The sequence below is a fragment of the Ammospiza nelsoni genome, chromosome 9, assembly GCF_027579445.1.
Source record: "Ammospiza nelsoni isolate bAmmNel1 chromosome 9, bAmmNel1.pri, whole genome shotgun sequence".
In the NCBI taxonomy this organism is placed as follows: Eukaryota; Metazoa; Chordata; class Aves; order Passeriformes; family Passerellidae; genus Ammospiza; species Ammospiza nelsoni.
Window position 1 is genome coordinate 8,386,853 of NC_080641.1, and position 16,667 is coordinate 8,403,519.

Consider the following 16,667-nt stretch of genomic DNA (forward strand, 5'->3'; position numbering starts at 1 on the left):
TTCACAGCTCCTTGGAGCAGCTCACGCTGGGTTCCTAACGAGCTGCTGGCTCTTAGGGAGGTGAGACTTGCTGATCCAGCACCGCGTCACATGCTGGGGGAAGAAGCGCTCAGGCTGGGACAAGCGCTGGGAAACCTATGGCTGTGGAAATGGGGGCCACCCTTTGATCAGCGAGGGGAAAAACTGAAATAAAATTTAAAAATGAAAACAAACAAAATTAAAACAAACAAAAAAACTAAAAAAAAAAAAAAAAAAAAAACCAACACAAAAAAAAACCACAAAAAAAACCCCCAAAATAAGCTTGATTGCCCTGAAGTATATTATTATAAAGGATATAATTATTATAAAGGAGTAAATTATTATAAAGAAGAGAGGCTCAGGCTGGGACAAGTGCTGGGAAACCTATGGCTGGAAATGGGGACCACCCCTTGATCAGCGAGGGAAAAACTGAAATAAAATTTAAAAATGAAAACAAAACTAAAAGAAACCAAAAAACCCAAAAAACCACCCAACCCCCACCCACAAAACCCCAAAAAATAAGCTTGATTGCACTTCCCTGAAGTAAAATATTATAAAGGATATAATTATTATAAAGGATATTTATTTACTGCCCTGAAGTAAATGATGATAAAGAAAAGGGGCTCAGGCTGGGAAACCTATGGCTGTGGAAATGGGGGCCACCCTTTGATCAGTGAGGGAAAACTAAAATAAAATTCAAAAATGAAAAAAAACAAACAAAACTAAAATATACAAAAAACCCAAAACAACTAAAAAAACCCCAAAAAACTAAAAAAAAAAAAAAAATAAAAAAGGCAAAAAACCCCCCAAAATAAGCTTGATTGCACTTCTCTGAAGTAAATTATTATAAAGGATATTTGCAGGCCCCTCTCAACATTTCAGAGGCCAAGGGAAGGGGGAGGGACTCGAGGCTCTGGCTGATGGTGCTGCACATTGCATCCCTCACCCAGAGATGCACAAACCCCCCTTATTTGCCCTGGTGCCATAGGATTAAACTTTTCTGGGAAATATAACCCTGGGTTTATTTTCTTCTCTGCTCTTCCTCTTTAGGAAAGGAAAAAAATACCCAAAAAACCCCAACTCCTCACATCATTCACGATGGCCGTGATTCTGTGGATCTGGAAAAATCAATCTGAAGCTCACATCATCTGTGGCAGAGTGCTCCATAAATTCACTGAGTCCCTGGGGAGGGTGTGTGGGAGGCAGAGAGAGAGTCTGGCCTAGGCCTGGCTTTAAAAAATAACCCATCCTTGTCCCTGATGCCTCTGCCTTACACCCCAAGCATTACTGGCACCCCTGCTGAGGTCTGGAGCTGCCCACTGGGGGTGTCACATCTGTGCCAGGGTCCCTGTGGCAGCTCCATCCGTGCACTGGGACACTGCAGGGACACCCAGGGACAGCCAGCTCAGCCCTGCAGTGCCTCTGAGCTGAGCACAGAGCGTGCTTTGGGGCGATTTGCAGCCAAAATGGTTTCCACCCACTCGCCCAGCCCTCCCAGCATCCCACTGCCCCGTGCCAGGGACACCCTGCCGTGGGGACAGGGAGGCACCAGCTGGAGAAGGAGAGCAATCCGTGCTTTTTTGGCATCGGTTTAGAAGCCAGAATTGTGTTGGTTTGGGGTTATTTTTAATGATCCACACAGAAATAGCAAAGTCAAATGAGCAGTGGGCTCTTTCCTGCTCAGTGGAGCTCCAGCAGGAGATGGGATTGCAAGAGCAGGCGAGCTCAGCCCTGCCTGTCCCCTTGCTGCATGTAAAGCCAAAAGGTGACACTAAAGAGCTCCCAAAAACCTGCTGGGAGTCAGCTGGCTCTCCTGTGCATGGCTAGGGGGCAGTTTGCAGGGAATTCCATGGGATTTCACCTGGTCCCCATGGTGTCTGGCAAACACAGCGCAGATGTGCAGAGCTACACCCCTGAGCAAGGCAGATTGGTGCCAGGAGACAGAAATAAATGAGAAGAACAAAAAATAGAGGTGCTGAGCCAGGCCAGGCTGTTCCAGCCCTTCAGGGAGGATAATTCCTGTGGGGAACACAGGGAAAAGGAACAGGGTTTGTATGGGATGGTTTATCAGCTGGGTGCTCATCCATGGGGGGGATGCTCACCTGTGGGAGTGAGAGGAATGAGGGATTTGTCTTTACAAGCAAGCTCTGGGTCTGCTGGTAGGTAAAACCAGCACTGAGAGATAAAAGAAACAATGGGAAGGATTCCACTGTTTGATGAATGGAATGAGGGAGATTTGTCTTTACAAACAAGCTGTGGGTCTGCTGATAAGTAAAGTTAGATACAGAAAGGTGAAAGGAGCAATGGGAAGAACCACAAATTCCATTGGAATTCCACTGGTAGACACAAGGCAAAGAAAAAAGGGGGGGGGGGGGGGTGTGTGCATTAGAAGGGGGGTCTTATGTAGTAGGCATTTTGGGAAATCTGTACCTCTCAAGTTGCTCAGCCAATGGGGAAAGAGAGAGGGAAATTGGGATAAAAAGGAAGCTGAGTCCTTTGAAAATTTGAGACACCCCATGGGAAATACCCATGACCTCTCCCTTTTTTCCTGCAAATTTACAGGACTCCTCTGTCTCCTTTTTGGACACACACCTCTGGCCTTGGTGGGTAGATGTAGGGGGACGCATTATGGGTAAATGAAGGTGGTACAGAATGTAATCTTATCCCCTAAAGAGTTGCAGCTGAACCAATTACTAAAGATTAGGAGCAGGCCTGATCTTAACAGGCCACACCTGTAGACAATAAGAACAGTGGTATAAGAGAGTGGATTGGTGGGATCTGGAGTCAGATGGCTGCTGCAAGGACCAGGAACAGTCAGTGCTTAGAGGAGATGCCTGTGAGAAATACTGAGGTTGTGTGAAACTCTGGTGATATGGAATCCTTGCACTGTAATGATAATAGTAAGACAACATTGATATATAAGACAACAGGTAGATGTTCCTGGCAGACACGGGGGGATGCTCACCTGTGGGGGATGCTCCTGGCACAGGGGAAGGCTGTCCCAGGGAACTGCCAGTGCTGTGGCAGCCCACGAGCCGGCAGCTCCACGTGGCTGCCGCTGTGAGTAAGCACCAGCCCCTCTTCAGAGCCCACGCACATCCTCAGTGTGCTGGAAGTGCCACCAGAGGAAGGGAAGGGAAGGAGGCGGCTCTGATCCAAGATCCGAGCTATCAGCTGTGCCCCCAGCAGGAGCAAACCCTGCCCTCCTCCTCCCTGAACCCATGGAATTAAAACACCTCGCTAGGATGGGGAAAAGGAGGAGAAAAGGGTTCATTCTTTCAAGTTCCTGCCCCCTCCTCTTGTCCTTTGCACCCCTAGAGGTTTGGGTTTGGCTGCAGCAGCCTCATGGCCAAGTGTCCCTTGTTTTGTTGGAGGAGGGAGCGGATGTTTGACCAAAGGACCAGAGCCAGGCTTCCCTTGCAGGGATGCTCAATTGCTGACATCCTGCCTGTAAAATAATTCAGGAATATTTTAGAGAAGTGCCTGTGCCTGCAGAGATACAGACACACCCCATGCCATGGGCTCTCATTTGGCTTTGCAGGAGGGAAAGCAAGGCAGAGACAGAGAAAAACAATCCAGTAGGATGAGGAATCCATCCTTCTTTTTCCCAGGAGGAAGGCCCAGCTTAGGGGGTGATGATGTGCAGCTGTGCCATGGACTGTTCATGTCCCCCAGGCCATGCTGTACCAGGGCTTGGGATTGCTCCCATGGGAACCTGGGCAGCTCTGATGGGTCAGGGGCTTGGAAATGTCCTGGAGCACTCTCAGAGCAGGATTTTGGGCTCTGGTGGCCCTGCCCCCAGTGGCTCCACAAGGAGGAGCAGCCCCAGCACTTCTGGCAGCCGCATCTGTTTCTGGGGTACTTTTGTTCCCGATTTATCCCCTGTCTCCCGGAGCTATTATAAGCAGGTACAATCTGCATCGCCATTGTTATTCAGATGATGTACAGATAATTTTAACCTTTCTGTTCCATTTGTCAAGGGGCTTTTTTTAGCCTCTGTGCCTGCCAGGCAGAGCTCTGGCTCTCCCACAGCCAAGGCCCCCCTTTTTGCAGCACCAGTTTCCCTTGTGAGGGGGAAGCTCTGCCTCTGCGCTGCTCTGGGTGTCTTCTCCACGGCCCCAGGCATTTTTAGGGGATTTGGGGAAATGTGCTGGAGGTGGTCATGCACTCAAGCAGCTGCATCCACCACTCGTGCAAGGTGGGGTTCCATGGGATGTCCATCGCACTCCAAAGGTTTTCAGAACTTTTGGAACAGCTTATACTTAAAACAGCACTTTGAGGAATGTTAATGCAGCACTTCTGGCCCACTCAGGAGTTCATCCTCTCCTCAAACTGCTTCCAACAGCTCTGCAAAGGCCTCAGAGCTGAAGGTGGCATCACCACCCTGCAGAGCCTTCCCCACAGTCAGGACTGCAGATCACTTTTTTGGCTATAAAATGGGAACTCACTTCCCAGCCTGGAAAAACTGCTGGGCTGTCACTGCATTCATCGCCTCGGGAAGTGCTCTCAAAGCTGGGCCATCTCCTGGAACTCCACACTTCCCACTGAAAAACTTCTTATCACTTCATGAGCCAGAGAAGTGAAAAGCAGATCTGTCAGTGTTTGGGAAATAAAGGGAAATTCACCCAAAGTGAAGGGCAAGATAAAAGCAGTCCCTACTACAGGTCATGTGGGCTTGGTCCTTGGTATTGTGAGACACACAGGGTAAAGCTCAGCTCAGGGGGGTCCAGAGGAGGTGGCTGCCTTCATCTTCCCCTGAGCTCTTCTTGGCACAGTACAGGGAAAGAAGGAGAGTGTTCTTGAGAAGCCACAAAGCATCCCTGTCACCCCAGCTCAGCCTGGAGGCTGCCACAGGCTGCTGCCTCACCTCTGGCTGCTGGAGAGCTTTTCATGCTTTAACAAAAAAAGGAAGATGTGACTTCAGCATCTTTGCTTGACAACTCACCCACAAGCTTTGGAGCAGGCAACAGCATCTGCAGCGCCCTGGCACCTCTGGAATGCAGGCATGGAGGGGTGGCCAAGCTCTTTGGATGCCCCCAAGGCACGGGGGGGCACCCAAAGTGACACCATTCCTGCAGTGACACCGTGTCACCGTGATGCCCTTGACTTCCCCTGGCCACTTTGCTGCAGTGCCACCACCAACAGCTCCTCAGGCTCCTGGCCCTGGCCCTCCCAGCTCCCCCAGAGCCCAGCATCTGGAAGCAGCCAGGTCAGAGCCACAGCTAGCCCAGGATATCTCAAATATCCTCCCTGCCCCTCTCCTCCAGAGCCCCCCACATGATGGCAGTGCCAGCACAGGCTCTGTACCTCCCCCTCCCTGCCATGGGGACATTTTCAGGGGTCCATGACAATACCCAGAGTCCCCACAGCCCCCCCAGCACCGGGTGGGTGCCAATGAGACCAAGCCTGCAGCAGTTCTTTACAACAAGGTTTTATTTTTCTTTCCTTTTGACAAAAAACATTGAGGAGTTGTACATTGTTGGTGGTCAGCTCGGTTCCCCGTTCGGGTCCCAACGAGCAGCTTTATGTTACAACATCCCACCCCAGAGCCTGGGGGATGAAGGCAGAGCATCTCCCACCCTCCCCAGGAGAGACACCAGCCCCACGCCTGGGGGGACAGGAGGATGGCACAGCTGGGCTCTGTGTGCCAGGGCTGCCACCCCTCCTCACACAGCCCCGCCAGGAGATCTGCAGGGCTTCCAATCCAGTCCCAGCGCCCAACTGGGAACCAGTTGCACGCCCCTGGTGAACTCCTGCCCACCCAGGGCATGTCCTCTGCAGGCAGAGATTGAAATCCATCCCTCCGTGCCCATCCTGCTTCCGAGTGGCACAATCCTGGTGTCCGGGAGGCCGCGGAAATGTCCCGAATTCCACAGAGGAGAGGTTGCACAGCGGCAAAGCCCAGTCCAGCGCCTTGAAAAGCAAGGCACGGGCTGCAGTGGTGCCTCGGGGCCGGTTCGGTTCCCCCCCTCGGCTCTCCCGTGGTTCTCCCGGGGGGTGTTTTTGGTTTCAGAGACGCGCTGTGGAGGCGCCACCGTGTCCCCTCCTGTCCCCAGCGCTGCGGCTGCTCCGGGAGAGGCAGAACGGGGCAGTTTCGGGCCCTTTCTGGGCGAAAAGGGGCTGTGTTGTGTCGCACACAGTTTCTGTACGTTAGTTGAACACAGGGCTGACATGCCAAAGAGCTGCGGTTCGGGCGGTGGCTGTGCCCCATCCTGTGCCACCAGCACCAACACCGCTGGCCGGCCCCATGCTCGGGGCTGGGGGAAAGAAAAGCGCCCAAAAAGCTGGAAATCGCATGGAAGGTGCCCCCGCTCGGAGAGCATCGCTGCCTCCCTCCCACCCGCCAGGCACAGACACAAAAAGCCGCCTCCTCCTACCCTCCCTCCCCTCCGCGGGCTCTTACTCAGAGCCCGGCGCATTGTCAGACACCTTTCCGCATTTAGAAGGAGACGATACCGACACCTATATTTAGAGCAGGTACGGCATCGCCTTCCCCTGCCCCCGGCCAGACCCGGCTCTCCCAAATCCCAGAGCTCCGCAGGCTTCGGGGTGAAGCCACGAACGGCTCATGGAAGGCTGGAAGGGGACAGGAGGTGCCCGTGTCCCCAGCCACCAAGGGACCTTCCCCAGGGATGCATGGGACAGGGTTTGTCCCATGGAGACAGAGGGGGTATGCAGGATCTGAGCCTGTGGAGTTTTTGATCCCTGGGCAGGTTTGGGAAACAGCAGAGGGGTCCCCCAGCATCAGGGACCGCTGGAGGCAGGAGGAGCCCTGGGCCCTCTAAGGGGGCACAGGGGGCACTTTGGCCATGGGAAAGGGGGGGTTTGGTCCATGCACAAGCCCTGGAGCTGGAAGCCTTCAGAGCCACTGGGATTCGCTTCTCACAAAGCAGAGCTCCCTGAGGGGAGCTAACAAAGCGGTCAGGACATGGTGTGCACATGCAGGAGCAGGGCACTTGGTGCATCTTCCCATCAGGAGAAGGCAATGAGCTATCCAGGACCAAAGCAAAGCCAGGCCAGAGGTGCTGCTCAGCTGGAGAACAGCCCCAGAGACCCAGACCACAACAACCTGCAGCAAAGCAAAGCAGTGGGCAGGAGGAAGGGCAGGGTGAGGCTGTGCTGCCTTCACCTGCCCATCCCCAGTCCCATCGCCACCCAGGGCCACCACACCTAGTCCAAACACACCAAGCATCCTCCAGCCCTCAGGACAAACCCTTCCCTGAGGCTCCAAAGGCACAGCACCCTCCAGCTCCCCAGACCACACTGGGGCTGACACCAGACACAGCTCACAGCAGAAACACAGCACTGCTCACCAGGGTGAGCCACCCATCAGCACAGGCCACCAGCAGCACCTCCCTGGGCGCAGCACTGCACCCACTGCATGGATCCTTGAGAGCTGACTGCACTTAATTAGCAGATTAATTAATGACTGGAGCTGGAAGGTGGCTCTGTTCTGCACTGTCAGTGTTTGCAGGAGGGCTGAGCCTCCCTGCTCAGGACAATGCTCCTTCCCAATGTCTCCCCAGCTGTCCTCCCCAGTGGGGCACTCTCCTGCTCCCACACTGGGGCCATGGGGTTTGCACAGCCAGCCCCCCATGGCAGCCCCCAGAAAGGGCACAGGCCATGGCTGCAGGGGAAACTGAGGCAGGGCTTGTGCCAAACCCCAATGCCTGTGCCCAGAGGAAAGATCTTAAAGGTACATCATGCACTCAAAACATCTTCACTCCCCTGCACGCATGGATTTCTTCTTTTCCTGGGAAAACAAGCAAAGAGACCTCTGAGAGAGAGGTTTGCCATCACCCCCTCGGCACTGCCTTCTCCCTGGGGCAGCTCTGTCCTCATCCCTTGGGCATCCCCCTCCTGCAGGCACCGAGCTGCCCAAGGAGCCCTTGCCGCAGCCATCTCTGAGAGAGAAAATGCAATGCCCAGCGCTGGAAACACCTGGGAGAGGGAGCAAGGTGACATTCCCAATGCTCTGTACAGCAGCCCCCTGGGGAGGCTCAGTCCTGCCCCCACCAAAGCAGGCAGCAGGAGCCCCAAGGGGCTGGCCAGCACTGTCAGGTGATTAAAACAAATCTATGTATGTGTATATCTTTATATATACAGCATATAAATATATATACACACACACACCCCGTTATATACACACACAGGCACACCTAGAGTTCTCCGTATATAAATAAATATATGTCGGTGGGACACAGGGTACATCCGGCAGCACTGAGCCCCCCACCCCCAGTACAAACCAGTTCTGCCCCCTCTGGCAGCCACAGCTGCTCTGCTCTGTCTGGGTGCATCCCAGCCCCTCATCCCTGCCCGCACGGTCGCATCCTGCCCCTTTTCCAGGCAGGATGAGACCCTCGGGAGGGAAGTGCAAAGCCACAGCAGCACAAGCCCAAGCAACAGAGCAAAGGGAATGGGTCCCTTGCATCCCTTTTCTGGGACTCTCTGGCCATAGGGAGCAGAAAATCCCTCGGGATGAACTTTCCTGGGGATCCCCTTGGGGCAGGGAGCGGGGCTGCGGCCGGGGAGGGCTCTCCTTTGTCCCCCAACACACCAACCCGGCCGGGCCGCTCTGCTGCCCATCAAATGCTTCTCTGTGCAGAAAAAAAAGTGATAATAATAACCGAAACTCAACAGATTTTAATTTTTTTTTTGCACAAAGACTTTTTTTCCCTTTTCTTTTCTTTTTCATTGTGGTTTGGTTTTTTTCTCTCCTTTCCGGTCGGTTTGGGGTGGGGGCTTTTTTTGTTTGGTTGGTTGTTTTGTTTTGCTTTGTTTTGTTTTTTTGTTTTTTTCCCCCTGCGATTGGTTTTGGTTTTTCAGTTTCATTCCCAGGCGCGGCGAAGAGCATGCATCGGAGAAGGGCAGGGCGGGATGGATGGGGGGCAGCCGAGGCGAGGTCGGGGCGCGGGTTTGAGGCTCGGGGGGACAGAGGGGCAGCTTCTAGCACTTGTCATCTTCCTCGGTGTCGCTGAGCACGTCGATGCTGGCCCCGCACATGACGCCTTGCGCCGCACCTCGCCGCCGCCGCCGGTAGTGCCCGTTGGGCATCTGCCAGCCGTGCCGCAGCGGCGGCGCCGAGCCGATGGTGTTGGAGCGGCCCAGGCTGGTGGCCACGGCCGCCTCGAAGGTGAGCGTCTCCTCCTCACCGCAGTCTGAGGCGTGCGAGTCGTCGTGCAGTGCCAGATAGGGCTCCGAGATGTAGCGCTGCGGCGTGGACTGCCGGCTCTGCTTGGCCGCCGGAGAGCTGGAAGGTTCCGCCGGGCCGGCCGCGCTGGGATCCAGGCTGGAGGAGAGCAGCGGAGAGCCACCCTCGCTCTCGTCGGCCGGGGGAGAGGTGTCCCCGGCGTGCCGCAGCATGGAGGCGTAGGACAGCAGGGGACGCGGCTTGGGGGGCACCGGCGGCAGCTGGCGGCGGCCTCGCCGGGGTGTGCTGGTGTCCGAGATGGAGGGGATGGAGCTTTCGCTCAGGGAGCCCATGCCCTACAAGGCAGCGGGACACCGTGGGCAATGCAGGCAGCACCACACACCAAACCACACCAAAGCACACCTCACCACACCACACATCACCACACCAAACCACATCACACCTCAGCAAACCACACCAACGATCACCACACATCACCAAACCACAGCACACCACACCAAACCACAGCACATCACACCAACCCACACCACACCACACTCGGGAAGTGCTCTTAAAGCTGGGCCATCTCCTGGAACTCCACACTTCCCACTGAAAAACTTTTTATCACTTCATGAGCCAGAGAAGTGAAAAGCAGATCTGTCAGCGTTTGGGAAATAAAGGGAAATTTGCCCAAAGTGAAAGGCAGGATAAAAGCAGTCCCTACCACAGGTCATGTGGGCTTGGTCCTTGGTGTTGTGAAACATACAGAGTAAAGCTCAGCTCAGGGGGGTCCAGAGGAGGTGGCTGTCTTCATCCTCCCCTGAGCTCTTCTTGGCACAGTACCACCACACCAAACCAAACCACACCAAACCACACACCACACTACACTGGACTATTCTGGCTACTACTATTGTGCCGGAGTGGAGTAGTGTGGATGTGGGGGTTGGTCCTTCTGTAGCAGCTGAGAGTCATGGGTAGAGGCCGAATTGGGTGGATTTTGCAGTTGTGGCCAGAATGAGACCTAGTAGGGGTAATGTAGGAGTTTGGGAAGGAGTGGAAAGTTGTTGGATTTCTCAGGTGTTTGTGGTGGAAGCCAATCCAGGCCACACCACACCAAACTGCACTGCATGTGACTGTGTTCACAGGGGTCCGAGGAAGAGGGAAGAGACGAGGATCTGACTCCATGTTTCAGAAGGCTGATTTATTATTTTATGATATATATATTATATAAAAACTGTACTAAAAGAATAGAAGAAAGGATTTCATCAGAAGGCTAGCTAAGAATAGAAAAAGAAATAATGATAACAAAGGCTTGTGGCTTGGACTCTTTGTCCGAGCTAGCTCACTGTGATTGGTCATTAATTAGAAACAACTGCATGAGTCTAATAACAGATGCACCTGTTGCATTCCACCGCAGCAGATAATCATTGTTTACATTTTGTTCCTGAGGCCTCTCAGCTTCTCAAGAGGAAAAATCCTAAGGAAAAGATTTTTCATAAAAGATGTATGTGATAACCACACATCACACTGCACCACACCACACCACACCCTTCTCATGTCACGGACATATTTATGAAAAATCCTCTCATTGGGATCTTTTCTCCTGAGAAGCTGACAGGCCTCAGGAACGAAAGGTAAACAATGGTTTTCTGCAGCTGTGGAATGTGACAGGTGCATCTTTGATTGCTCTCATTAATTAATAGCCAATCACAGTCCAGCTGTCTCGGACTCTCTAGTCAGTCACAAGATTTTATTATCATTTCTTTCCATTTCTATTCCTTGCTAGCCTTCTGATGGAATCCTTTCTTCTATTTTTTAGTATACTTTTAATATATCATTTAATAAAATATCTATCATAAAATAATAAATCAGCCTTCTGAAACATGGAGTCAAGATTCTTGTCTCTTCCCTTGTCCTGAGACTCCTGAGAACACCCCCACACTCTCCCCACATCCTGAGCTTTTTTGCCTTTATTTTGTGAAAAATCTCTTAGCCGGGATTTCTCCTTCTGGCAAAGATGAGAAGCCTCAGCTTCTCCATGTTTTGCTGCTTTGGAATGTGATTGAGAGAATCATTTACCCAGCATATAAATTGTTTTAACTTAATGACCAATCCCAGTCTAGCTGTGTCAGACTCTGGTCTGTCACGGGTTTTTATTATGCATTCTTGTTTTAGCCTTCTGATGTATCTTTTCTGTTTCTTTAGTATAGTTTTAGGTTATAATTTTTTTAATATAATATAATAATATAATAAATCAGCCTTCTAAGAATATGAAGTCAAATTCTCATCTCTCACCTCATCCTGGGGACCTCACAAGACCACAACACCCGTGGAAGCTGCCTCTGTCTTGAGAGGGCCATTCTGTCCCATCCCTGCCCCACAAGCTCATCGTGGTCTTCCTCACAAAGAGAAGCACACAGGCAGGCACTGATGGCCCTGGTGACCAGTGTCAGGACCCAAGGGAATAGCATGAAGCTGTGCCAGGGCAGGTTTAGGTTTGATATTTGGAAAAAGTGCTTCACCCAGAGGGTGGTCAGGCATTGGAAAATGCTCCCCAAGGAAGTGGTCACAGCACCAGGACTGACAGAGCTCAAAACGCTTTCAGACAATGCTCTTGGGCACATGGTGGGATTCTGAGCTGGACTCAATGACCCTCATGCTCTGTTCCAATTTAGGATACTCTATGATTCCATGCTCTTGATGGTCAATAGAAAAAGCCCTCCCAAACACACCCTAGGAAGAGCTGACAGCTCGCCATGGGTGGCATCTCCATGGGTGGCATCTCCATGGGTGGCTTCAGGCTCACTCAAGCAGGCACCTCCAGGCTAGCACACCTGACCTTGGCAGGGAGCGGATGCCATAGCAGCAAGAGGATCAGCATGACATCCAACCCTGTCCCCAAATACTCTGCAGGGTGCTCAGGAGACACAGAGATGCCACTACCAGGAGATGAGATGTTTCAGACCTCCCAGAACTGGGGCTTATCTTCCCATTTTTCCTTTACACTTAGGAAGGGATCCCTGTCACCCACCTGCCTGCTGGGTGTCTGTGACCTGCCCTCGCTGGGTGACCGTGACTCGCGCCGCCGCTCTGGTGACTCCTCCTGTGCCTGGGGACTCCTCTCCTCGGAGTTGCAGCGGGAGATGTCCGGGGACAGCAGGTGCTTGCGCTCTTTGGACCGGCCCCGCTCCCTGCCCGAGCGGTGCCCCTCGGACCGGTGGCCTGCAGGACACCCCCATCAGGTCAGTCCCCAGCACCACCCCTCTGCAGCAGCTCAGCTCTGGAGGGGTTTTTGGGGGTGTTTTTGGGCTCACCCGAGTCGGCGTTGAGGCGCCGGGCGGACAGCTGGAGCGAGGAGTGGTAGCTGCGCCGGCGGGACTTGTAGGTGTTGTCGCTGCTGCGCTCCATGGAGAACTCATCCAGCCAGGAGCTGTTGGGCCGCTTGTCCCGGATGGTGGAGAAGGATCTCCGCATGGAGCTGGTGTCTGTCACCACCTGCAAGCAACCCCGGCCAGCCAGGGACAGCATTAGAGCCAGGCAGGGCTGGGGGACACGAGGGATCCGTTCACCCCCAGCCACGGGGATGGCCACGCCGTGGGATGGGGAAATTTGGGGTGGGGGGCAGCCAGCCTGAGAACAGCCCCCCCAGATAACCTCTGCACAAAGCAGGGGTGGGAAAGGGGGGTTTGGCCTTGGAGCTCGTGGGCTGCCCTTCCCCAGCGGGCTGGAGCTGTGCTGCACGGGCAGAGCCAAGCCCAGGGGCTGGGGGAGAGCAGCAGCACCTCCTGCTCTGTGTGGGGACACAGAGGGCACACAGCATTGCTGCCTCCCCAGCATCCCTCCCCACTGGGAAAGCAGGGTCAGGAGGAGCAATCCTTGAAAAGATTGTTGGGAGAGAGAGGTCCCCCGGTGCCCTTTGCTCTGGGTTCATCTTTCCAGCTGCCACCACTTTTCCACACACCTCCCTACTCTTCCTTTATTCCCACATCCCCAGCCCTTTCCCTGCACTCATTCCCTATCTATCTCCCCACTCATGCTGTTCTTCCTTTCCTTTTCTTCCTGCCTCCCATGCTTCTCCTTCCTACCTTCTCCCCTCATTACACCCTGTGTTTTCACATGTTATGGGGAAAACATCACCTCCTTCCATACTTCCTTTGCTTAGTTCTAGCAGCTTTCTGCCACTGCAGCCTCAGGCTGTTCTCCATCTCCTCTTTCCTTTCCTGCTCCCATCCCCTCCTTCTTGTCCTCTCCTTTGCTGCTGAATGACCAAGAAAGCCCATGACACGAAGCCTCCCTTTGTCTTCACACCCTCACAAAGTGCCACACCAGGACTTGGTGCCTGCACCAAGGTGAGACAGCAGAGCCAGAGACTTCACAGCAAACACCAAACCCCAAAAAACATCTGTGTCTGGGGGGAGGCTGAGCACAGGACAGAACAACAGAGAAACCAGGCAGACAGATGAGGAGGTGAGACGTGGCCTGGGTTCCCCTGGACAGACAGAGCACGTGTTGGGACGATGGCAAAGGACAGAGAGGCTTTTCATCACCTGTGGTCCTCTGACAGCTGGGCTGGGGCTCCTCAAACCTCAGCCAGTGCCCAGGGCTGCAGGAAAGGAGGGGGACAACATGATCCTGGACCTCCCCCACGAGCCTGGAGAGGGATCCCCCAGGCTGCTTTCTGCTGCCAGCATCCCCCTTGTAGGGCACCAGCAGCTCTCCTGCTTGTGCAGCACCCAAAGAAGGGGAGAAGCTCCGGTGTCAGGGTGCTGGGAATGCCACAGGGCTCAGCACAGAGAAGCCTCAGCCTTATCTGGCAGGCTTTGATCACCTGTGGGGACTTTGCTTGGTTTTACCTGGGGATCCACAGTGAGACGAGGCATGGAGGAGGCCCTCCCAGAGACAGCGTGGTCCTGAGTGTCCACGGGAAGGTAGCTGCCACGGTTAGAGGGCTGCACTCTTTGAAACTCCCTAACCTCTGGCTCCTGGAAATAAACACACAGCCAAGCTCTTGGGATGGGCTTGGAGCAGGGCAGCACGCTGCTTTGGCCCTCTTGGCAGGGGACAGCCCTGCTTGCTCAGCCAGGGACACAATTTAAGTTGGCCAAAATCAAGTAGTAAAACACTAGCACGGGTTGCCCAGAGAGGTGGTGGATTCTCCCTCCCTAGAAGTGTTCAAGGGCAGGTTGGATGGGACTCTGAGCAACCTGATCCGGCTGAAGACATCCCTGCCCATGGCAGGAGGGTTGGAAATAGATGAGCTTTAAAAAGTCCATTCCAACCCAAACTATTTGATGATTCTATGAAAAACAGAGTCTAAGCCAGTAGAATTCATCACATTGCCACTGAAAAATACCCTCCAGTGCACAGTGCCCAGGTGAGCCCTGATGTGGTGCTTCATGGCCAGCTGCCCTTGCACCTCTACAGTGACAGTGCAAACCCTGCCTGGGCCTGGGGGCACCCTGACTGCTCAGGGTTTAACTCCAAAGGGACAAATGGATAGGATTTTCAAAAACAAGTCTTCCTGGCCACATCCCTGTTAAAAAAGCACACACTGCCCACAGCACTTAAATGCTTTGGTTAATTCCCAGATTTTGGGGGACTCTGTGGATGTTCATGTTCACTCACGGTGTCAGGGAGATGGGCACAGAGTGACCCTGGAGGGGTCACTGGGAGGTGACTTTATGGGGGTAGGGGGGTCTGATGTGCCCCCTCCCCATGTGGCTGGGGTGGCCGAGGCAGGGGACACCTGCCTGTGTCATACACGGGTGACACAGAGCTGCAGACCCTGGGGACACAGGCTGGGGACACAGGGTGGTGCCACACTGCGCCGGGTGGCGCAGGAACGCAGACATAGAGAGATGTGTGATATATAGAGATGTGTGATATATATAAATATGTGAGATATATATATATACACACACAGACAGACAGGAGGCCAGGGAGGGCTGCTCCTGCTGGAGACAGTTTGACACCTTGGCTGGGGGGACTGGGGACAGCATCACTGACAACAAAATGGACACAAAATCCGAAAACATCAGATACCATCACTCAGCACGGGGTAACCCACTGACATGAGTGCTCAGTGGAAAAAATAGCCTGTGGAGAGAAGGATATTTTACTGCAGCCCATTGGTCATGGCTCTCACCCCAAAAGCACTTGCGCTGCCTGGCCCCACGGGTCAGGGCAGGTCCAGGCATGGCTGTGTCCCCAGTGCCAGGACATCCAGGGATATTTGTCCCGTTTTGGATCTGCTGCCATCCCTGAGCTGTGCTCGCTCCCCACACCTCCCCGTGCCCACCAGCATCCACGCTGGGGCTGCAGAGGAGCAGTGCATGACTTTACCAGAGACTGGTGCTCCTGGAACTGCTCCTGGGCTGGATCCATGCACGCCAGCTGGAAGATCTCCTGTGGCGAGAGCGGGCTTAGCGAGGGGTACCCACCTCGGCTGCTCCTGCAAACACAGCCCAGCTTCAGGGAGGTGATCCCACCACCCTGGCATCACCTCTCCTGCAGCTGGGGAGTCCCCTGCCTGCCCCCCCAGGCTGCTGAGACCCCGTGTTTGAGCAAGCATCAAGTTCCCTGGAGAGCTGAAGTGGTGCCCCAAGGCAGGAGGGGACAGCAGTGCCCCAAGTCCTGCAGCAGCAGTGGGACATCCCAAGGGCAGTGACAGAAACCCTTATCAGCTCATTCACACCAGCCAGGGTGCTGGAATCTCCCAGTGACCCTGCACTACTCAACAGCTCCTGGGGTCCAGCTTCACCCTTCCTGCAGGAGGAGCATCCACAGACCCCTGGCCATTCCCTTGTCCCACCCTGGCTGCTGCTGGCGATGCTGACACACACCAGGTACCTGGAGTCCTGCAAAAGCTTTGTGCCAGGAGATTCCCCCCTGCTCCCAGCAGCAATTTAACCCTTTCTGCAGCCCAGTGCCAGCTCCAAGAAGGAAAGAGGGGCTGCAGGAGCAAGAAAGTGGCAAGGCAGCACTCACAAGCCCGAGAGGGTGTCCTGCTGGAGGTACGGCAGAGCCTTGGCGTTGGAGATGATCTCCTGGGGCAGAGAGGATGGCTCCATGCGCTGGAACATGGGGGCATTCTTCTGCATTGGGGAAAGGAAGAAACTGAGCCTGCAGGAAACCTGGATGAGCACCCAGTGCTTCCCCAGCCAAGCTCTCACAACTCAGAAAAAGAGGGCACCGTGCTCATGCTCCCTGTCAGGGACTGAGGATGACCACAGACACACATTGTAGTCCCCAACCCCAACCTGAGCTGTTGTTTTCACCCTAGCTGACTGCATGTTTGGGCTGAGAAGGAGAGAGGGTGATCTGAACATCCGTGTCCTGCCCTGGCTGAGCCTCACCTGCTCCTCCAGCTGCTGCCGCTGCTTCTTGGCCTTGCTCTGCTTGTAGTAATCCATGATCATCATGGCTGCATATATTTTCCCAACAGTCAGGTCAGAGGCTGGGAGCATGAGAAGGAACAAAATGGGGTCACTTGTGTTGTAAGATAAGGCACTGATGTGGA

At 54.0% G+C, this 16,667-nt stretch overlaps 1 protein-coding gene across 1 annotated transcript in view; it reads right to left on the reverse strand.

Moving 5' to 3' along the window:
• Positions 1 to 6,434: 6,434 nt before the first annotated feature.
• The window catches only part of CACNA1E (calcium voltage-gated channel subunit alpha1 E), a 104,681-nt gene continuing 94,448 nt past the window's right edge, over positions 6,435 to 16,667 (reverse strand). The window contains exons 43-48 of the mRNA XM_059477931.1: positions 16,504 to 16,604; positions 16,136 to 16,242; positions 15,491 to 15,599; positions 12,463 to 12,643; positions 12,180 to 12,370; positions 6,435 to 9,504 (exon numbers count right to left, since the gene is read on the reverse strand). Of these exons, the coding sequence (XP_059333914.1) occupies positions 8,965 to 9,504; positions 12,180 to 12,370; positions 12,463 to 12,643; positions 15,491 to 15,599; positions 16,136 to 16,242; positions 16,504 to 16,604 (1,229 nt within the window). The 3' untranslated portion in view covers positions 6,435 to 8,964. The remainder of the gene's footprint in view (positions 9,505 to 12,179; positions 12,371 to 12,462; positions 12,644 to 15,490; positions 15,600 to 16,135; positions 16,243 to 16,503; positions 16,605 to 16,667) is intronic.